The following is a 21,682-nucleotide window of genomic DNA, read 5'->3' as shown; positions in this document are numbered from 1 at the left end:
ACTTGGGGATAGGCAGTGCTTCAGACGATGCAGCAGAGGTGCTGGGTGCCAGGGTATGGCCCACAGCAAGGCCTGTGACCTGGCTCATGTCCTGGATTGTCTCACCCACTTCCTCTGCCAAGGCTTCTGTAGGGACTGAGGCTCTTTTAATCCGTGATAGGCTTCTACAAGCCACAGCAAAGTTTGATAGATCATGAAAAGAGTCCTGGTTCTACCTCTTTCAGAATTCTCACTTACTTAAAATGAAATAACTGCGGCAGACGATACATTGAACATAAATCAATGCATTCGTTTCCCAAGTAACCCAACGCTGAGTATAAAATGATCTAAATTACATGACTTATTTTGTGATGTAGCAGCTAGAATATGTTTTGTGACATCTTGCGTCACAATCATTCAACGACGCAAATCCATTCTGAAGCAGAACTAGATTACGCTGCAACAATACGTTTTGCCGGTAGCTGGCGACTTCCACATAGGAAATTCTTCGGATTTGTCTTTCATATTAGCCTAGCTTCTTGTCTCACTTGACTTGGTGTAAAAAAAACGATAGGCTTTAAAAAAAATCATATTTCGCGTATTGTTTAAAAAAAATCATACAAAAACATGCATTGATGACGGATCAATATTCATAGATTCATGAATTAGATAGGGTCCTCACTTCATGATTGCCTGAAAATAACAATAATTGCCAGTCATAAATTTAAAAATACCAACAAAAATAACAACCGCCTTACCAACAATCATAAGCGCAATCATAAGTACGTGCAATAATTAATAGGCTACTATAATTATTGTTATGGAAGACTAGGTAGTATAGTGAAATACTTTTTATTATTATTATCGTAAATCGTATCTCAAGCAAGGTTTGGTCTTGGAGTGAACCATTACTGGACTTGTCAGTGCCAGGCTATCTTTCCGGTTTCGTACTCCCCGGTACTGTACTGGACTCACAAAGTCATAACGACAGCGAATTCCCCGGTAGAAACGTCGAAATAAGATTGAACTAGTATAGTTTATAGCGCAGTATTTCTCGCGCATAACTATTTGAACTTGAGGTTAAAGGGCAACCTGTATTTAGTGATGTATTAAAATTTGTAGGCTATTGCGGAGCTGCCCCCAAAAGGATTGCCTTGTTTTCGCCTAGTTGAGCAGCGGGGTAATGTCAAGCTGAGGATTTGAAAACCCTGAACCCCCTGGGCCGTTTTGTAATGTTCGGTAAAGGCTACCATAATGGCAAACAAGGTATGATTACTTCTTTAATTTAGTGCTTTTTTCAGAAACTTCGCGATCTACTGAATTTGCGCTATTCGGTTTGACAAGGCGTAGAAGAGTCTGGAGTTTTAGTCTTACACTGTAGTCTTTTTATGCTCATAGTCTACAACTGCGTTGAAAAGATATGTTCTAGGTTATTCTTACTTAAATTGCACGTGAATTATTGACATTTAACGTTTACAAAGTATGCTTTGTAAAAACATGGAAAATATGTCTCATTAAAACGTGTCTTGTGACATTTTACTACCCTTCCAGTGCGGGTCATTTCTCCACGCAAGGAATTCTGGGAACTGCAGTTTCCAATATAAATAATTGGTGTAAACTGTGTTCAACAATTACGTTGATGTGTGTTATTTAATACTTTGATTCAATTCCTTCGTTCTACGTTCCTATACATATGGGCCATCTCTCTAAGAGCCTATAGCTATTATTTGCATTGCTAGTAGGCCTTCATGAGGCTTGAATGAAAACGTTTTAGAATAAAAAAGAGGATTGCATACCTAAATCCCTTCAATTTTGGGTGCCTGCATCAGTTCTCAACATTTTTTTATATTTTTTGTGGACATTTAAGTATTTTTTTATCCAAGCCTTCATCCCTAACTTGCTGTGCTGATTTCTGTGTCTTGTAATGCAGCTTGTCAAGGATGGAGGTGAAAATCAGTCAATTGTCCAACAATTCTATCCCACTTATTACAATGCACTTATTGCATCATCATAGCATTCTAAGAATTGTTTTGTACATAAGGAAGTGCTCTGGGCTTGGAAAAGGCGATGTGAAATTAAGTGTCAAACTCGTCACACATCAGGTGTGTGACAGTGTACCAAGTCCCAAAGGAAGTTAGCCTAGTTTATGTTGACTGACTTCAGCATGGATGAGGCACTGTGCATTCTGCACTGTTCTGACTGGCTTATTTCTGGTATCACACCATCATTAGTTTGAAATTCAACCCTTTCTTTTGTCACTTGCAGCATATAAACACACTAAACAATAGAATACAAAACACTAAACATACATCCTACAATTTGACATAATCAAGGAGTAGGGATTGTTGTTTTGTGTTTACAATAATTTGACTTGAGGCTGTGAAAGGAAGAAATGTAACCATAGGGTAAATACCCAGAAAAGGGAACGTTAGAATCTTAAAAATAAAGTTTCTCACATCCACCTCCAAAATGGTTCCAATTCAGTAGAATAAGCTGGTGGTCATTTCTAAAAGCCTCCATGATTAAGATGAAGAAGTGATAACACAATGAGCACTCTCAGTTCCCTGTCTGTGGGCCAGGTGGCTGCAGGGGGGAGAGAGAAAGAGAGAGAGAGAGGGGGGGGGGGGGTGGAAGAGAGGAGAGAGACGGAGGGAGGGAGGCTACTTTACATTTGATGAGGGTTGCTCTGTGTTCCACTGCTCTGTCGCTCTATCTTTGGGTTTGGGACATGTAGCCTACTGTACTGTGGATTTGAATTGTGATTGTTGGGTCTGTTTGTATTGGGAGACGGGAGTCTTTGGGGTCGAGAGTGAGATTCCCTTCTGTAATAACGCGGCGTGGCTCAGACATATAGGTGTTTATTCAGTACTGGTGCTGACTCAGCATGCCTACCCAGACCAGCTTGTTCAGCCTGTTTCAGATTAGCCCTCTTCCCCCAATAGTTTGTTTTCATGCATAATTTTAACCATGTTTTCGCTTATAATATGATTTTATTTGAAAAGGGACAGTGTACATTAATAAACATGTAAAAATGTAAATGCTCGATTAGCTCGTTTTCATCCGTTGTCCCTTGGCAGGGCAATTAAAATAAATAATAAAAACCAGACAGACATACAAGGTAAACAACAGTGTGACAAAACCGTGCAGTTAAGATAACCAATTGTTAAAATAAAAACAGACAGACATACAAGGTGTTAGACATAAAAATAAGTTACGGTGTGAATAATGCAGTGGCCTAATTATGGTTGCAGGTCTGGTTATTTTTATCCATTTCTTAAGTTTGTTTTTGAACGCTGAAATACTGGTGCACTCCCTTACATCAGTAGGGAGGGTATTCCAGTAATTAGAGGCGCGTACTGAGAAGACTGTCTGTCCAGACGTACTGTGTCTATACTGTATAACACAGTCTCTCCTGGTGACGGCCCTAGTTGCCAAGCCATTGCCATCCTTCAGCTTTACAAACTCTTAACGGTGCAGGTGCCAGCCCATGTCATATTTTAAAAATGAGACAGGCATCCAAAAACTGTAAGAAACTGTCAAATTTGAATAAGCTATACTTTGTTGTTATATGGCAGTGGTGATAGCTGATAGGTTTCTGGTCTAGAGTTTTTAAGGTCTGCTTGTAGAGGGTCTCTGTTGTTTTCAGAGTTGTTGTACTTGCTTGTGACCAGCTTGTGTAACAGAACGAGATGTGAGAAAAGATCATGGCATGCAAAAAAGTTTGGCTGCCTCTGTAGTTAAGTACGGCCTTACATGTCTAAAATTAATGTTTTTTAAATGTTAAATTGGAATCTAAAATTATCCCCAGATATTTAAAATCAGATACAGTTGAGAGCTTTTCTCCTTCAATAAAGACATCAGGGGGCTGTGCATTTGATGATTTCTTGGAGAAGAACATACAGACTGTTTTACATTTACATTACACATTTAGTCATTTAGCAGACGCTCTTATCCAGAGCGACTTACAGTAAGTACAGGGACATTCCCCCGAGGCAAGTAGGGTGAAGTGCCTTGCCCAAGGACACAACGTCAGTTGGCATGACCGGGAATCGAACTGGCAACCTTCGGATTACTAGCCCGACTCCCTCACCGCTCAGCCAACTGACTCCCAACACGTTTTATGTGTGTTCAAGTGTAGGGATGACATTTTTATCCAGTCAGAGACATGGACCAATGCTGCAGTTAGTTTAGTGGCAGCCTGTTCTTTGGTTTTTGCATGTGTATAAAGAACAGTGTCATCTGCATACATTTGAACATTAATAGATGGAGACACTGAGGGTGAAGCATTAATGTACATGCTAAATAGGATCGGCCCCAATACTGACTTGACGTGCGTGCGCGGCTGTGTGGTGTCTTCCCAGGCGCAGGTTCTGTATGACTTCACGGCTGAGGCCGGGAACAATGAGCTCACGGTGAGAGAAGGAGAGACTGTCACCATCACCAACCAGGTCAGTCACATGTCTGTTACACTCTCTCTGTCTCTCTCTCTCTCTCTCTCTCTCTCTCTCTCTCTCTCCACTCTCTAGCCTTCTCTCTACGTATCTCTGCTTTAAACACAGAAACATATACGTTTGTATCAATATGTTTTCTTAATTTTTTTAAATGGAGATAACATGCACAATATCGCCATATACCCGAATCGCATCGGACTCCTGCTTTCTCACTCTGTCGTCCTCCCTCTTTCCCGGGCCATTTGTCACCTGTCTGTCTCTCCATCCGTACCCTCGACCTTGCCCTCAAACATGTCACACTCTTTCCCTTGATCCCACTCTCAACACCAAACCAGACGGTTCACATCAATACATTATTGTGTGAAAAGTCTAGTACGCTCCATAATGAAGTGACCAGTGCTGCTGACTCACCCATGCCTCTGTGGCCTTTTGTGAGGCTCCTGGTCTATAAAAGCCTCACATGATCACCGACCATAAAAGATGGGTCCTATTTTAAAGGAGGAACAATCGTGATGTCACCCACGGTTATCATCAGTTCGACTGGAGTTCAAAGGTCACTCGGTGTGCTTCCTGTACAAGTCTGTCATCGCGCCATACGATGATGAAGGCCGCTTTCAGCGCCAGCCAATCCATCGTTCTCAATTGGTATTTGGCCCTGTTTCGTTTGCAGAGTATCGGAGGAGGCTGGATAGAAGCTCAGAACTCCAGAGGAGAGGTGGGACTGGTGCCAGAAGACTATATCGAGGTCAGGAAGGCAACTGCCAACTTTTGAATGTTGTTTTGTAACGCGCTAGCCCAGTGTGTTTGATGTGAGAGCCTAAATTAGAAGAGTGCCATCATTCATAGAAACCACACAGATGGATACTGGGGTGGTTTGATTCAAAAGCTTTTCGATCTTCGTTTTGCGGAGTTGTATGTGTATGCGTGTGTCTGTGTGTGTGCGTGTCTGTGTGTGTAGTACTTCAATAAGGGAGGAATTCACTCTCTGGCCAGCTCACAGCCAACCAAGAGATGTGAGCTCAGGCTAGTCAATGGGAGGAGAAAAGAGATCTGCTAAACAGTTTAGGCTAAATCCGAACATATTCGGAGCTGAAACGGCTCTGGTGGGTGCGTGTGCATATCATGACCTAAAGTTACCTCCACAGCTGCCCCAAGATGTTTTGCTTTTCTGACAGGACCTTAATATTCTCATAGACAGTCAATAACCACATGCTTTTTATTGAAAGCAGAAGGGCTTAATGTAAGACAGAGATCCCCCTGTCTTCAAAGCGCAGGCCACTGTCTTAATACTGCAATCTTCCTTCTGTGGATGAGGTTTACTAACGTATATTTCTGCCTCCCCCCCCCCCTCCCCCCCCAGCTTGGTAAGCTTTCTTCAGGAGGAGGAAACGTAGGAAATGTTGGAAACGTAGCCGCTCCTGACTTGTCGTTCTTCGATGCGTTTGCCCCTGCAGCAGCCAACCCGACACCACAGGTAACAACGCGCGCACACACACTTGCTCTGTTATGCATTCCAGCTCAAACAAATGTGAGCTGTCTTGCGTTGTTGTGTAACTGTTTCGTCATTGTATTTCAGACTATGTCTGTGTCCCAATAACGACTCCTAGTGTCCTCCCCTGATCTCCGCGTCCTTTTGAACCACTTATCTGAAAACAACATGGTAGAAATGATTTGACGAGAAGGGGCAAGCCCAGTGTAGCAGGTCATGACATGGTGTGTGTGTGTGTGTGCAAGCATGTGTGTGTATGTGTGCATAAATGGGTCACTCATAGCACACACAACAGTGCACAGCTTGGTGACCACCTCCAGAAAGAATTGTGAATTTCAAAATTCAGAGACGATCAAAGGAGAAGTGGGCAGACAAAAAGGACTGCAGTGGGATTCTTTTTGTCGTCCAATCCCTCTGATATGCAGAAGTGAAGATCCACACACGCACACAATTTGACGCCACCTCAGTGTTTGCTACCAGGGTAACCCTTCACTTGCAGGCGCTTTGTGATGATGTCACCCTCTCCAACCCCTCCTCCCCCCTCGATTAAGGTGGATGTTGGGGGTTTGAGCCCCCAGCCGGACACCCCTGACACCCCGGGCCCCCCCTCCTCCCTCTCCTCCCCTGACCAGGTAACCAACTCTGGGGTGGGCTACAGCATGGCTGCCCCCAGACCCCGGCCAAACTTCCCATATCCTTCCAATCTGCCTGAGCAAGTAACCCCCCCTCTCCCCAAACCAGCGACCCTCCATCCTATCCCAGCCTGCGCACACGCATGATGTCCCACATGCCCTGTGATGTTCCAGCTCTCTCCTTCTCCCTCCACATTTTTCTTTCAAAACATACACACATACATATGCAGTTTATCGACCCCATCACAGACCAATCAGTGAAAGCTCCACGCATGATCGGCACTATCACTGGTTTATCATGCCCTCCTCCAAGCTGCCAATCAGCAAGAAGCCAATTATCACACAAGATATTATCACTTTGGATAAAAGCTAAATGAGTCAAATGTAATGATCCAATGAGTGATTTGATTAGTGAGCACGCTCTTGCATACAAGCTATCACCACTGCATGATTGATCTACCCTTGTAGCGCCAAATGTTGTATGTATTATAAACGGTATGTACTTTCATGTATTACAAAACGTATTCAGCTCAGGGCATGTGTTCAAAATGAGGTCTGTATAAGCATTGTCATTCTGAGAGTACTAGGGAAGGAGGAAAGTAGGGTTGACCTGACCTGTCAGTACACAGTCTGCATGGGTTTAAATTGTTCTGTATGGATCTATATGGGTTTACATGGGTCTCTATAGGTCTACATGGGTCAGCATAGTCCATTGAGTAGGTGTGTTCAATATAGACTTGTCCTTCGCATCCATCAGAACACAGGAGCACGCAACCACACACACACACACACACACACACACACGTACGTACTATACACAAGGACAGACACTGCATGTTGTCCCTCGGCCTATGCATGGCATGGTAGTAGTCTGGATATTGCTGCATGGTAACACGCCTCCACAGTGTCCCTGTCTGACCTCGCGTGTCTTCCCGGAGAGGTGCCCCTGTGTGAGGGATCCTCTGTGGTCTTTGTGAAGCCGTTCCACTCTCAGACGCAGTGGATACCGTGACACGGTGCACCCTACAGATTCCCCTTTGAATGAAATGTCGTCAGTGCTGAAAAGGAGATGTGGGGCGCGAATGAGGATAGGATTCAATTGAATGTGTTGTTTGCATGGGGCGCAAGTTTACCGAGGGTTTTGTGTGACCGGATATTTGTGTAAACATTCAAGGTCCAAAGGTGTCTATGAACGTATCTATATTCTCTCTTTATCAAGCTCTATATATATATATATATGTCTCTCTCTTTATACCCCTTTCAGTAAATCACCGAGGGGTGACGGCAGGAAACATTTCTTAATTGGCAAAAATGTTCCTCGGTCTTTCTCTCTCGTTCCCTCCATCTCTCCCTCCTCCAGGCCAGCAATGGAAATGACCCCTGGTCCGTGTGGAACTCAGACACTACTGGGGGCTCCTCCAACAACTGGGCGGCCAAGCCCGAGGGCACAGAGACGGGCAAGAATGTTGCAGCGAATCCCTGGAGCTCCGCTGCACAGGGCCACCCCCAGGCCTACCAAGGCCCAGGTAGCAGCTACTTTTACTGGGGACAACCAAGGGGATTGTGGGGCGGGTACAACTATGGGTGGCTGGCACTGGTATACTATGAATTTACGTGGTTGTTATTTAAGTTCCTTATGGAGGTGCATATGCAAACTAGTCACAGGGATGAAATGACTAAAATAATCCTTTTTTTACAGCCATCTATCCATACCCATACCTTATTGACTGTGCAGGTATTCAATTGCCTGCTGCAACTGTGTCCCTGATTGTGCGAGTATTTATTAGCTTGATTAGATTAACTTTGGAAAATATTTATCACATGGTTAGTATGTCTACCAGCATGGATATTAAAGTGTGTAGGAAGTGCGAAGCTTGTGTGTTTGTGTGTGTTTGCTCCATAATTGGTAGTACGTAAATTGTTTTGGCATGATATTTCCACTGAGGGAAAGTTTAATGGGGTCCCTGTGTAAACATGTGTTTTTTCACTTTCTTAATGTCTTTGCACTGCAAAAGAGCTTTTCCATCTTGGATTAATCCTAGAATTGTAGTCGGCTGGTGACAATAGATCTAACAGTAATGCGAACGTCAAAAATAATCTTATATTTTAACATAATTCATGAATTCATTATCGAGTGATGATCTAACTCTGATATGCTTTCGGATCAAGACCTTGTGTGTTGTTGGACCGATTGATACAAGTCGTGGCTTGCCTTACTTGCTAATACTGTAGGTTTCTGTGAATTCAAAAGAGTATTTTGGCTACAATGCCAGTTGAGTGTGTCTGAAGACTTGTTGTGTGTGTGCACTTCTCATGAACGTTCTCGTTGCCGTTACTCCACTGTCTAAATGATTCCCAGTGTGTATATGGCTGTCTTCTTGCTTGTCTGTGTGTTGATACTTGTTTGTGTCGGCTGTGTAACTCACGTGTGTGTGCGTGTGTGTGACTGACTAGGCGCTGACGACGATGAGTGGGATGACGAGTGGGATGATGTCAAGTCGTCGGGAGGCTACGCCGAGTCTGAGGGGGGGGAGGGCGGGGCCCTTCAGAGAGGCGGGGCTGGAAGCTCTTCCATGAAAATCTCCCTCAACAAGTAAGACGAGGCTGACTCATCCTCATCTTTACACTCACCATTCATACATATCGCTTTATCCGAGGGTCTGAATCCTAAGGCTGTATACTTGTCTGATGAGATGACAAACTATTGATTCCTAGAGTGATTGATAAGCGGTTTTGTTTAGGTCAAAATGGCTCCCTTTTTGGAACTAGCTCTCTGACTTCACCAAACGTGTTTGGAGCCAACATGGAGTCCGGTTTCCTCAACTCCTTAGCTCTTACCCAGAAACTGCTGTGATCCTCTCCGAGCAGGTTCCCCGGTTTCTCCAAGTCCGGCCCTGAGCTGTTCCTCCTCTGCAAGCAGCTGGTCAAGGGCAAAGACAAGCTTCCCATCTATGTACGCTGGTCATCCATCTCTGCCTGTATTCTTAACAAGGGTTTGAACAGACTAATCTTCAGGACTATCTTCAGGATGTCCTATCTGATAGTGGCATGTTGGGTATTTGTAGGTTATACTTTGTAGCATAACTGCACGTCATTGGCAGTCCTGTCTCCATCTTATTAGGTTACCGCTAACAGCTAGTTACTGTTTCTGTGTCTGATGAAGGGTTTTCTAGTAATGTGTCATGTTTGTCAGATGGGGGAGGTGGGTCCAGTGTGGGCGTACCCTGAGTCTCAGCTGGACTGTGTGGTGGCCGACCCCAAGAAGGGAACCAAGCTGTACGGACTGAAGAGCTACATCGAGTACCAGGTCACACCCAATGTGAGTCTGGCTCTCAAGTAGAGGCCTTCTGGCTTCCAGTTAAATCCATGTGTTTCCTACCTAGGGACAGTCAGGAGCAAATTGACATTGTAGCTCATACACTCCACGGGCCATATATGACTTGTGGCGATTGGCTTACAGACCACAAACAGACCCGTCAATCACAGATACAAGCACTTTGATTGGCTGTACGAGAGGCTCCTGGACAAGTTTGGTTCGGCGATCCCCATTCCCTCACTACCGGACAAGCAGGTGACAGGTGAGCTGCGGGTCTCTTGACGACCTCATCTCTCTTATCCAAAGAGATGGTACCAGATACCCGCCATTCCCGAAAGGAGAAAAGAAAGTGGTAACATGTAACCTCCCCCCTGCCCCCCAGGTCGCTTTGATGAGGAGTTCATTAAGATGCGCATGGAGAGGTTGCAGGGCTGGATGATCAGGATGTGTCGACACCCCGTGGTCTCCAACAGCGACGTCTTCCAGCTCTTCCTCAACTACAAGGACGAGAAGGTCAGCAGCCGGGATCAGACGGGTCAACCAATGAGAGGAGCTGAGAGACCAACGTCTCTTGAGATCCCATTGGCTGTTAGTGAGCATCGTTTCCGTTGCAGGACTGGAAAACGGGGAAGAGAAAAGCAGAGAAGGACGAGGTGGTGGGAGTGATGATCTTCTCCACGATAGAACCCGAAGCCCCCGACCTGGACCCCATCGAAGTGTGAGCAACATCACATCCTGTCCTGACCCGTGGCTGATGTGTAGAAGGACCTGGAAGTCTGTCTCAACCGTGGAGCAGTGGCACGAGTTGCCGTGTTGCATGGTTTCGAACGGTGTGTTTGTGTTTGTCTGTCCTTCCAGGGAGCAGAAGTGCGAGCAATTCAGCAGGTTCACCAGAGCCATGGACGACGGTGTGAAGGAGATCCTCACCGTGGGCCAGGAGCACTGGAAGAGATGCACAGGACGTATGTACCGGCACAGAAACCGCTACATAACTGCTATAACATACTTTCACAAAGCTGTGGAAAGTTGTAGGTCTTGGTGTAATGGATGTTCTTCTCTCTAGCTTTGCCAAAGGAGTACCAGCGCATTGGCAAGGCCTTCCAAAATCTCTCCTCGGTCTTTACGAGCAGTGGATACCAAGGTACTGGAGCACACCCATATCATATTTATAAATGCATTAATATTAAAGCCCATGCTAGGAGAGTTGGATGTTCTGGAACATTCTGTGTTCTCATCAAGTATTAACCAAGAAATGGTTGATAAGAAGGTGATTAGATCTTTGAGGGTTTTGGGTTGGTTTAGGTGCAGTCCTATGGGCATAATTTGAAGCCCCTGTGACATTGCTTGTAAAAAGGGCTTTGCAAATGCATTTTGATTTTGATCTCTGGTGCTTTGTGTGTTCAGGAGAGGCTACCCTGACCGACGCCATGACGGCAGCAGGAAAGACCTACGAGGAGATCGCTCAGATGGTGGCAGAGCAGGTAGACGGACACACCGGTCTCTCTTAGTCCCCCTCCTTCCACTGCCTTCCCCCCCCCCTGTATGTTGCTTTGATTAAAGCATCTGGTAACAGATTACATTACATTACATGTTTATATGCAAGGTTTGACCTTGTTCGACTCTGAGCCTGTTGCAAGCTAGTGTGTTGGGAAAAAAGACCATTAAAGAAAACGGTAGTATACTCTATTTCCAGTGATAGGTCTATGTCCTGTTTTCCTCAGAGCTCTGCTCCAACATAATTTGGGGAATATATAGCCGCCTTAATGAATTTTAGATGAGGTTTGACTTGGTCTCTATGGCTTGTACTAAAATCCAACCTCGGCCCTCTCTTTGATGTCTAAGCAGCGTCCTCATGGAGGAATCATCTGGTAAGCATGTGTCTTGCTCCAGAGCCCCCCCCCCCCCCCCCCCGCTCTCCCTCCAGGATTGACAGGCCTTTAGCTTTAAGCTTTTAAAAGCAGCCATGTGATTGGCTAGGAGTCATGCATTCAGTCATACCAAGCCCTACATTTCTGTGTTTATCTATCTTTCGCTTTTCATCTGAATCCTTCCATATCTGACTGAATTCATTGGCTACTAGTTAGTAGTTACAGAGTTAGGAGGGATTTTAGCAGACTGTCTGGTCAGGCAGTTTGTTTGGTCACTCATTTGATCTTGGATGTCAGACAAAGAACATGAGGTACGCAGTATGTTCGATTCTCTGATATGTGTGTGATTTTCTATGCCATCTGAAATGTTTTATTTAATCAACTTAGTTTAGATGTATTTGCTTCAATCAAGACAAGTCAATTTCAAGACAAAATCTATGAGTAACTGCTCTTTCCAACATCCATTATAATCTAAACAAAAAGTTAATAGAGAGAAAAGGGATGGTCTTAGTATAATCTCTCACCTTTGACCTTTCCTAATATATGGTTCAACCTCACCGGGACTGGTACAGCCCCTACGGTATATATCTGGTCATATTAAACCTAAGGCATTTATTAATACAACATAAATAAAATATTCAACCCTTTAACATAATGTTCTGAGGTTTGAATTTGAAGTCATTATGACCTCAGGACAATAAGAGGGTTTAGGGCGTTCGCTACCTGTCTATCGGGTCTGTGTCATGTCTAACTAGTGTGTGTGTTCTCCCCGTCCAGCCCAGGAAAGACCTGCACTTCCTCATGGAGACGAACAACGAGTACAAGGGCCTCCTGGGATGTTTCCCCGACACCATAGGAGTACACAAGGTAGGGGACATGAGGCTGGAACAAAGGAATCGCCCCAAAGGACACACCATTGGAGGTTTTCATTGATGTGGATCAAATGCCCCATGTAGCTTTACGCATGCTGTGTCCCTACCAGGCTGCCATAGAGAAGGTGAAGGAGGGAGACAGGCTGGTGGCCACGAGCAAAATCACCCCTCCGGAGAAAGTGACCATGTCTAAACGTGTCAGCACCATGTCCTATGCACTACAAGGTAGCAAAGAGCTATGTCCAAATGAAGACCCGGGTCTAATTTGCTATATACTAAATGCAGTCATGAATTTAAAAAGAAATCTTCATGTGTTTTCATTTTAGACATATTATGCCTTAAAGGATGATTTCAATGTTTTACAAACGTATAGAAACTCGTGTGCTAAACAGGGGGTGTTAAAATATGCTTTGTGGCAGTCTTTTAAGTTTACTTCCTGGTTTCTCTCAGCCGAGATGAACCACTTCCATAGCAACCGTATCTACGACTACAACAGGGTGATGCAGCAGTACTTGGAGGAGCAAGTGAAGTTCTACGAGACGGTAAGAAGACAGACATACGCACCCAAATACATATTACACGCACACACACTCAACTACTCCCACTTTCAGTGTGGCAGGGTATTGAATGGCATTCTTTCACTCAAGGTATTCTTTGGAGTGCATCCCATAATATGTATGGATAGATATATACTATCCATCCCATAGTGTTACCATACACATCATCTTACATCTTACACAGGAAGTTCTGTTGTGGTTCTTGTTGTCCACAGATTGCTGAGAAACTGAGGCAAGCTCACAGTCAGTTTACCACCATGTAAGCCTCCCCTGGGACACACATGCTGCAGCTCCAGCCATCCAACACTTCTCTCTATCTCTCTATCTCTCCCTACCCCCCCCCCCCCCCCACACCCCCCACCCCACCCCCTTTCGCTTTTCCAGTAGATGTACCATGTCTCCCATTAATTAACTGCCATTGCAAGCTCTTATAAACAGTGTGTAACTGTTTATGTTGTCTAAAGTAAACAGTGTCCAAACAGTTGAAGGGGAGACTAGTGTTAGTCAGCAGGGCCTGGGGCTCTGAGACGGTCCCACCGCAGACCTCATTCTGGAGCGCGAGCCACTTCCTATGTGAGTCAGTGTGCCAAAGCTCAACCAGGACGTCCGCCTGGGTGCTGCCTATCGTACTGCCCTCAGACTGCTTCATGACATGGACCTCGTGCCCGTGTCTCCACAAGAAATGAATAGGTTAAAGAATGGAAACGAAAAGCATTCGGTCATTTACAAGCCTTAAGAGAGAGAGGCTGTGTGTGTCCAAGCCCCTTTGCCTGTTAGTGTGTCTGAGCACTGCTGGCAGTGACCTCCCTCCGTTTCCTCTTTACTTCCTGAATCGCTTACAGGAAGCTCCACCCACTTCCTGTCAATGTGCCTTGTCCGTTTTCTGAGCAAAATGGAACTGCACGCTTTGCTTGTTTTCCCCCCATCCTGTACTCGATGACGCATCACTTTGCTATTGAAGACAGAAAAGCCAAAGGCAGACTTCTGCTTGTGACTAGTAGGAAACAATGAGGTATTTGAGCTAGCACGCTTTCCAATATTGAAGCCAAAATGTCAGCGAAACCAACGCCTACCACACAACCAGTGCCAAACACAATGGCTCCATCCCAATACTTGAACGCAACCCTGTCCTTTCCTCTCCTTCCCTCCCGCGCCACACAGAGAGCACTGGTACTTTCAGCGGCGTTTTACATGTCAGCACTTAGGAAGAAGAGGAAGACAGGAAGAGAGTGCCGTTCAGATCGTTGGGTTTGGGTCCATGTTTTCAACCAGGTTTTTCTGCCAGCTTTGCTTTGCTTCCTCCTGTCCTATCACCGTGCAATCTTCAATCATTCTCTAATCTCTCCCTTTTCATGTCACATTGTAAACACAAAATATACATTATATATATATTCTTTTGGATGCATGTGCTTTTGGTTGTTGAGATAATATTTTATGTATAGAAATATTTGCAATATATTTGTCACCCTGAAAAAGGAAAGAAATTCTTTTTGATTGAATAAACTCTGATTTATACTCTATTCTGGCCAGTTTCAGTTTTTCTTGTGTCTGTTTATGTGAGAAAGTAAGCAGAAAGAGATGAATCATGTCCTGTGCTATCAGTAGATTTCAGAGGTCATCACACACACACACAGCAGTCCATTTTCCTCCCTCATATTGCGCTGTGGAGACAGAGAGGAGAGAGAACGACTTGACTCTGTGCAGCGTCAAAGAGCGTGTTTGTGCCTAGTGTGTGTGTTTGGGCGGGGAGGGGGGGGGGGGTCAGATGGAATGAAAGAGTCTTTTCACCCGAGACACCCAACTCTGACGGAATTCAACGGCTGCTGGATCTGATGTGTGCACACAAACATTACTCATACATAGACTACCCCTGTGTTCTATTTATCTATCCCTGTCCCTGATGTGCGCTTGTCCACTTCCATTTGTCAATTTGTAAACCATAGAGTCAGTCCGGTCATGCTGACATCAGTCTTATTCATCTAAATATATAGAAAGAGGGGATGAGGAGGGCATATGCCAACATAGTCTCAAACTACGTTGGCCTTTCTGGTGAGAATCTGGTGTATGTGGGGGTGAATTTCTCTCTACAGCATTAGTGCTGTATGTAGGGGTGAATTTCTCTCTACAGCATTAGTGCTGTATGTAGGGGTGAATTTCTCTCTACAGCATTAGTGCTGTATGTAGGGGTGAATTTCTCTCTCCAGCATCAGTCTGTTAGATTGGCAGTGTTCTGTGATTATGGTAAAGAACTGTGGAATGTTGAGAACAGTACATGACCTGTTGCGTATGAGCAAGGTCACATGTCTCAAAGACTTTACAGTGGTGGTTTGCTTCAGAGACTAGAGTGGTGAATTGCTTTCCATACAGTAAGTTTTCTCAAATTCGATACCTACAAATATCAATAGTACATACAGTACTTGTTCAAAAATGCATTCTGGCCATACATCTGACCATATCATTTATTGAAAAGAATATACACACATGATCAAAGATCCACCCACACTATAAACATATAAAGTAACATTATAAATATACACTATATACATTGATTTATATATATGCGGTACTGTATGTACGCAGTATACAGACAGGTGGCTGAGCGGTTAGAGAATCGGGCTAGTAATCAGAAGGTCGCCGGTTCGATTCCGGCTGTGCCTAATGACGTTGTGTCCTTGGGCAAGGCACTTCACCCTACTTGCCTCGGGGAGAATGTCCCTGTACTTACTGTAAGTCGCTCTGGATAAGAGCGTCTGCTAAATGACTAAATGTAAATACAGTGCAGTATGCATGGTGGCCACAGTATTAAGGATGTAATGTCTTGTAAAGAAAGGAATGACCTGGAAGTCAAATCACTAGTTGTCCGGTTTTCTGTTTCCTCCAACCTGAACTCTCAGGACGTGGATGAAGTTCAAGCCCTGTCTCCTTGTCATGGTGCAGGTCCTAAGCTCTCCAAACCTGGCAACCCCCAAACTATAACATTCTGTGCACGATGACATCTTATCAGACCATTTGAGCCACAGGCTGCTGCTGTCATGGTCACATGGCTTCCCGTCGCTCAGGGCGACATGCGGGGTCGGAACGTGCGCGGGCGGATCATCATGCTGACTTTGCGGAGGGAGTAGTAATCGGAATCCTTCCAGGAATACCACACGATGCCATCAGGACCCAGCGGACTCTGCCCTTTAGGAGAATACCTGCCCCCCTGCAGGGGAACACACACAGTTAAGAGGAGGACAACTGCCAGTCAACTGGTGGGTGTCCTCTAATGAAGTGTGCGTGTGTGTGTGTGTGTGAGAGAGAGAGAGAGAGAGAGAGAGAGAGAGAGAGAGAGAGAGAGAGAGAGAGAGAGAGAGAGAGAGAGAGAGAGAGTAAGTGTGTGAGAGAGTAAGTGAATGAATGTGTGTTTGTGCGAGAGACAAAGTGAGTTTGTATGTTTGTGAGAGAGCCACATAGAGTGTGAATGTGTGTGTCTGTGAGGGAGAGAGAAAGCGAGAGTGTGTGTGAGAGAGAGAGAGAGAGAGAGAGAGAGAGAGGTGGGGCTTACTTACCCTGTAGTAGACACCGTTGAGGTTGGCGTAGAAGCATTGGTTGTACCACCAGCCCCCATGGGAGATCTCAGCACAGATGTTGCCAGTGTCTGGGGTGCTGAAGCCTTGCTTGTCATGGTACCAGCTGAATGAGTCCTCTGCAGTACCGCTGTATCCAGACACGTGGAGCCGGTACTGGCTCTCCTCTCCATCCACACTGAACACACACACACACACACATGGAATATGTCATCATCGATAACACAACCTAAGAAGGAATTAAATCAGAAAACTATGATTCCACAGTGGCGTGTCTAGTATGAAGCAGTGGGTGTCTATTAGGACTGTCAATTTTCCAAGCCTCCCTTCCTCCTCCCTGTGCTGTCTCCCACAAAGTCTCAGCGGCTAGTCGGTGTGTGCCGCACATCACCAGCCTACACCGCTGTCCCGTGGGCTCATCTACAAGTAACCCACCTGAAGCTCTGGTAGACCGCGTGCTTGTGTTTGCTGGTCCAGTCCTCCAGGTCCACCCGCAGGCTGTACTCCCCCTGCGCCGTCAGGTGGTGGATGTGCTCCAGACCCAGCCAGAACTCGGAGAGCAGGTCCCCGAAGCCCTCCTTGTAGTCCCTCCAGCTGCGGTCGAAGCTCACCGTGCCGTCCACGCGCTTCTGGATCACCGACCAGCCTCCTCCTGACGACCAAGGACGCGTGAAGGAGGGGGTTCTCTCTGTGTGTGTGTGTGTGTGTGTGTGTGTGTGTGTGTGTGTGTGCGTGCGTGTCTCACCCTCTGTTTCCATGTCACAGTACACCTCCACGGGCATGGCTCCGAGTGAAGGCACCACGGTGTAGAGGCCAGAACGTCTCACTCCGTTCTGGTAGACAGAAGCACAGTCGATGGGACAGCTCCTCACATGCTGGACCTCTGAGGGAGGAGACAGGGAGCACACGTTGGGGAAAGAGTGGAGAGGACCCAAACACTATCGACTGGACTACAATAGAATACTGGAGTGGCTAAGAATACAATCGACTGGACTACAATAGAATACTGGAGTGGCTAAGAATACAATCGACTGGACTACAATAGAATACTGGAGTGGCTAAGAATACAATCGACTGGACTACAATAGAATACTGGAGTGGCTAAGAATACAATCGACTGGACTACAATAGAATACTGGAGTGGCTAAGAATACAATCGACTGGACTACAATAGAATATAGTGTGTGTGTTGAGTGGATGAGAATATCATTGTTGAGTTGTCTCCCTCTGTTGGAGAGTTGGCGACATAGACGCGTGAATGAGGAAAATGTGCTTTAAGACGATGCAAACGGGTGTGTATATGTATGCATGTGTGTGCGTGTGTGTGTGAGTGTACCAGGGTGCAGGGCCTCCTCCGCAGACATCTGGGGGCTGGTGTGGACTACGTTGATCATACAGCCAGGATTCCTGCGGACTCTTTCCACCAACAGGGTCAGGTTCTGGATCTGGGTCTGTTCAGAGACATCACGGTATGACTGAGATGCAGCAACGAGCGGCTCATAATTGCGTGTGTATGTGTGTGTTAAAGAGTGTACCTGCATATCAGAGATGAGAGTGCCCTGTATGTGCAGTAGTGTGGTGGCTTCTGCATAGTGAACCTCCAACTCATGGAAGCGCTGCTCCAAAGAAGAATTCATATGGTTTTTCTCCTCACTCTGACACACACACACAGAGGGAAACCGCATGTGTTTAGTCATGTATATGTACATGGGAAACACGTTGTATGAACATGTTATTTGTTCAACATCCTGGGAAGATCAACAAGCAGCCAGACATCAGGTCAGGCTGGGCAAGTGCTTATCAAATCCTGGTCTTACTTCAGCTCATATCCTTGACTTCCACCATTCCAGACTCAGCACAGCAGTTCTATTTCCAGACGATATCCCCATCCCAGACTCTCCCTCCAGCCATGCCCTCCTGCTTCATCACCACACTATCCCCTGACCTGTCCCTATCCCACTCATACTGTACTGTATACCAGCCCTGACTCTACTCTATCCTCATCATACGTATACAGCCCCAGCTCCATCCCCAGCCTCAGCCCCAGCCCCAGCCTCAGCCCCCAGGCTTACAGTCACAGGCCCACAAGGATGCACGTGGAGAGGCAGGATAATCCAGTTAGTTAGCTGCCCAGGACCAAGGTCACATAAGGAGGGAAACCTGCCAGGCAACAGAACAGGTGTTTGCATGGTGGTAGATGTGGCAGTGTGTGTGTGTGTGTGTGTGTGTGTGTGTGTGTGTGTGTGTGTGTGTGTGTGTGTGTGTGTGTGTGTGTGTGTGTGTGTGTGTGTGTGTGTGTGTGTGTGTGTGTGTGCGTGCGTGTGTGGCTGTGGCTGTGGCTGTGGCAGTGTGTGTGGCAACCTGTAAGGTTCGGTCCCTCAGTGAAGCCCTTTTAGAACACACCGATTTGTGCCAACTTGGCTCATGAAGATCCAGTCTAACAATCTACTGTAGAACACTAGCATACCAGTCAAAAGTTCTAGAAACCAACTAATTTCTCTCGAATCTGATCCTCCTCAACTCTGGGCCGATCCTTTTGTAAATTCACTACCACAAACCAATCTGACACCCTTTCCTTTCAGTGTTCCAGAACACCACACACTGGTCTCTGTAGAACCCCACCTGTAATTCCAGAAGCTTGACACGGTGCCTGTGATTCCTCAGCTCCTCCTGGAGCTCTGAGATGGTCTCCCTCAGAGACAGAATCTGCTGCTTCCTCTCCTCGTTCTCGTGCAGCCAATAGGAGACCTCGTCCGTGCAGCGGAACATGTCGGGGCACTTCTGGTCGTCCAGCTGTGGCAGGGTGGCAACCAGCTGACACATCCCATTCTCCATCACCTGGTTGCTGTAATCCCCACACTGAGTCCCCCCGCCGGTATGCCTATTGGTAGAGTCCGGCTCTTCTCCACAGACCTCCAGGACTAGGATGAGACATAGAGCGAACCACCAGGCCAGATGAGGAGGGGTTTTCTGGAAGGCCATTTTTCCCTGTCTTGCTGAGATTAGGCAGTGAGAGGGGTCTGTGTGAATGTGGGGAGGGTCTTCTGTGCTGTGCAGTGCTCAGCTCTCGGTCTCTGCATGAACCACTATAAAGAAATGATGTAAAATGACATGTATACAACACTAATTGCAGTATAGAATGTTAGCCTCTGTAAATAAAAAAATAAAAAATACACACATATATACATATCTTCCTATTTCTCGCTAACAGTTTCATTAACGGGTTGTGAACTTAAAGAGAAAAGCTTAACCATAACTTTCTGGCTCCAGAATAGTCTTACATGACTGAGCTGGCAGACATTTTCAGAATAACTAAGAAACATCCAAAACATGCACACTCTTACACATGAACGACACTCATAGACACGCAAAACACAGCATCCTTCCCATCGCCATGCCCTGTTCAGTACACAAAGAGAGAGGCTCTCACGGTACCTCTATCCTGGATGGTCTCTCATCCCGGCTCCTGAACAGAACGAGCCGTGGCCCCCTCTCCCCATTCCCCTTCTCCTCTCTCTCTCTCTCCCTCTCTCTTCCAGCCTCTCTCCTTCTGCTCCCTCTGGGTCGGTCTCTCCCTGTAGAGTGGAGGGAGCAGGGTATGTAGAGCAGAGTGACTGTGCTGCAGCGACATCTTATCCCCATAATCCACCTAAGAGGATTCACCTGAGAGAGACGGGTGGGAGAGAGGGAATCTGCTCAAGGTGTTTGAGGGAGGGGCAGAGCGCCCAGAAAATGTGTTTATAATGTAAATGGTTTGTGTTACATTGATTTATGAGGGCCTAATTTCTCATTGGTCAAAGCGTAAAAATAATATCTTTCATGTTATGTATGGATATTCATGTGTTTATATATAATTAGAAACTGTTCTATGGGTTAATAGTGATGTCCAGACTTCAAAATGACCAGAAAATGTGGCATTTGTAAATATATACATTCTTTCTGGTAATATTTGAGATAATGACCATTATTTTATGATTGCAGTACTCTATAGATTGTTATTGTTTGTAATTCAGAAAGGTGTCATGAATTCAAGTTGCAAGACAGTGGAGACTGGGGCTTAAACTTTGTATTTTGTTTAAAGTGACAGCAGTATACACATTTAAATTGTATATTGTTCCTCCATTGTGCCATTAAAACGTGTAATTGATCTTTGCGAACTTAATCTTACCTACCTTTGCTGGTAAGGGGTAATAAACTCAATAAGTGACCAGAGTCTTCTTAGCTGTGTCTGTTACCAAGAAGAACACTGCCCTGGAGCTGCGAGGGTTCTGAGGAACCGACCCTGACCTCTGACCTTCAGAGAGGTCAACGGGTGGTAAATATATTGTAATGATTCTGACACAAAGGGTCATTCTGCAGTCACAATCTGCTCAAACAGTTTTCTTGGAGCCAAGAAAACTCCAACTGACAGAAAGCACCCACTAAATGTGTGGCTGGTCTCCAAGTCTCTTGTCTGCCAGAGCAAGAAATGTGGCATTTGTAAATATATACATTCTTTTTGGTAATATTTGAGATAATGACCATTATTTTATGATTGCAGTACTCTATAGATTGTTATTGTTTGTAATTCAGAAAGGTGTCATGAATTCAAGTTGCAAGACAGTGGAGACTGGGGCACTTTTTACTTAACCCTTGTGCTGCCTTCGGGTCACATGACCCAAAGGTTCATAACGAACCATCGTTGTGTTTACTCAATTTTACCCAATACAAAAACAAATTAAAATAATTTTCTTTTAACCTTCGCAATGTGGGGGGTCTGAGACAGCCCACCGGTTAAAAGAAAATGCTTCACTTTGTTTTTAAATGCGGTAAAGTTGTCGCAATACAACGGTGGGTCACAATGACTGATGGGTCAGAATGACCCGAAGATAACACAAGGGTTAAAGTGACAGCAGTATACACATTTAAATTGTATATTGTTCCTCCATTGTGCCATTAAAACATGTGTAATT

At 45.5% G+C, this 21,682-nt stretch overlaps 2 protein-coding genes across 11 annotated transcripts; one reads left to right on the top strand and one right to left on the bottom strand.

Moving 5' to 3' along the window:
• The first annotated feature begins 909 nt into the window (after nt 1-909).
• On the top strand, nt 910-14,682 carry snx9b (sorting nexin 9b). Of its 7 annotated transcripts, none has more exons than XM_062467257.1 (20): nt 910-1,245; nt 4,341-4,427; nt 5,101-5,175; nt 5,791-5,904; nt 6,471-6,551; nt 7,912-8,077; nt 8,251-8,286; nt 9,006-9,144; nt 9,417-9,504; nt 9,745-9,870; nt 10,012-10,129; nt 10,250-10,380; nt 10,482-10,585; nt 10,726-10,829; nt 10,931-11,008; nt 11,272-11,348; nt 12,513-12,602; nt 12,718-12,832; nt 13,058-13,149; nt 13,380-14,682. In XM_062467257.1, exons 1-20 carry the CDS (start codon nt 1,234-1,236, stop codon nt 13,425-13,427), a joined length of 1,881 nt encoding a protein of 626 aa, XP_062323241.1. In that variant the 5' UTR covers nt 910-1,233; the 3' UTR covers nt 13,428-14,682. The 7 variants fall into 7 exon arrangements, with proteins under 7 accessions (XP_062323241.1, XP_062323242.1, XP_062323245.1 ...); XM_062467258.1 differs by having other exon boundaries at nt 911-1,245; nt 9,420-9,504; XM_062467261.1 differs by lacking the exon at nt 6,471-6,551 and having other exon boundaries at nt 911-1,245.
• Nucleotides 14,683-15,941: 1,259 nt separating this feature from the next.
• si:ch211-203k16.3 (microfibril-associated glycoprotein 4) lies at nt 15,942-20,277 on the bottom strand. 4 transcript variants are annotated; one of them, XM_062467537.1, is made up of 8 exons: nt 20,166-20,277; nt 19,353-19,816; nt 18,266-18,385; nt 18,067-18,181; nt 17,476-17,613; nt 17,166-17,382; nt 16,713-16,908; nt 15,942-16,366 (listed from the first exon to the last, which is right to left on the bottom strand). In XM_062467537.1, the coding sequence occupies exons 2-8, from the start codon at nt 19,710-19,712 to the stop codon at nt 16,220-16,222; spliced, it is 1,293 nt and encodes a 430-aa protein (XP_062323521.1). In that variant the 5' UTR covers nt 19,713-19,816; nt 20,166-20,277; the 3' UTR covers nt 15,942-16,219. The 4 variants fall into 4 exon arrangements, with proteins under 4 accessions (XP_062323521.1, XP_062323522.1, XP_062323524.1 ...); XM_062467538.1 differs by having other exon boundaries at nt 19,909-20,253; XM_062467540.1 differs by having other exon boundaries at nt 19,353-19,651; nt 20,166-20,224.
• Nucleotides 20,278-21,682: the final 1,405 nt, after the last annotated feature.

Source organism: Osmerus eperlanus, chromosome 8, assembly GCF_963692335.1.
Source record: "Osmerus eperlanus chromosome 8, fOsmEpe2.1, whole genome shotgun sequence".
In the NCBI taxonomy this organism is placed as follows: domain Eukaryota; kingdom Metazoa; phylum Chordata; class Actinopteri; order Osmeriformes; family Osmeridae; genus Osmerus; species Osmerus eperlanus.
The sequence above is the reverse complement of the archived record's forward strand: the minus strand, read 5'-3'. Positions and strand labels throughout refer to the sequence as shown.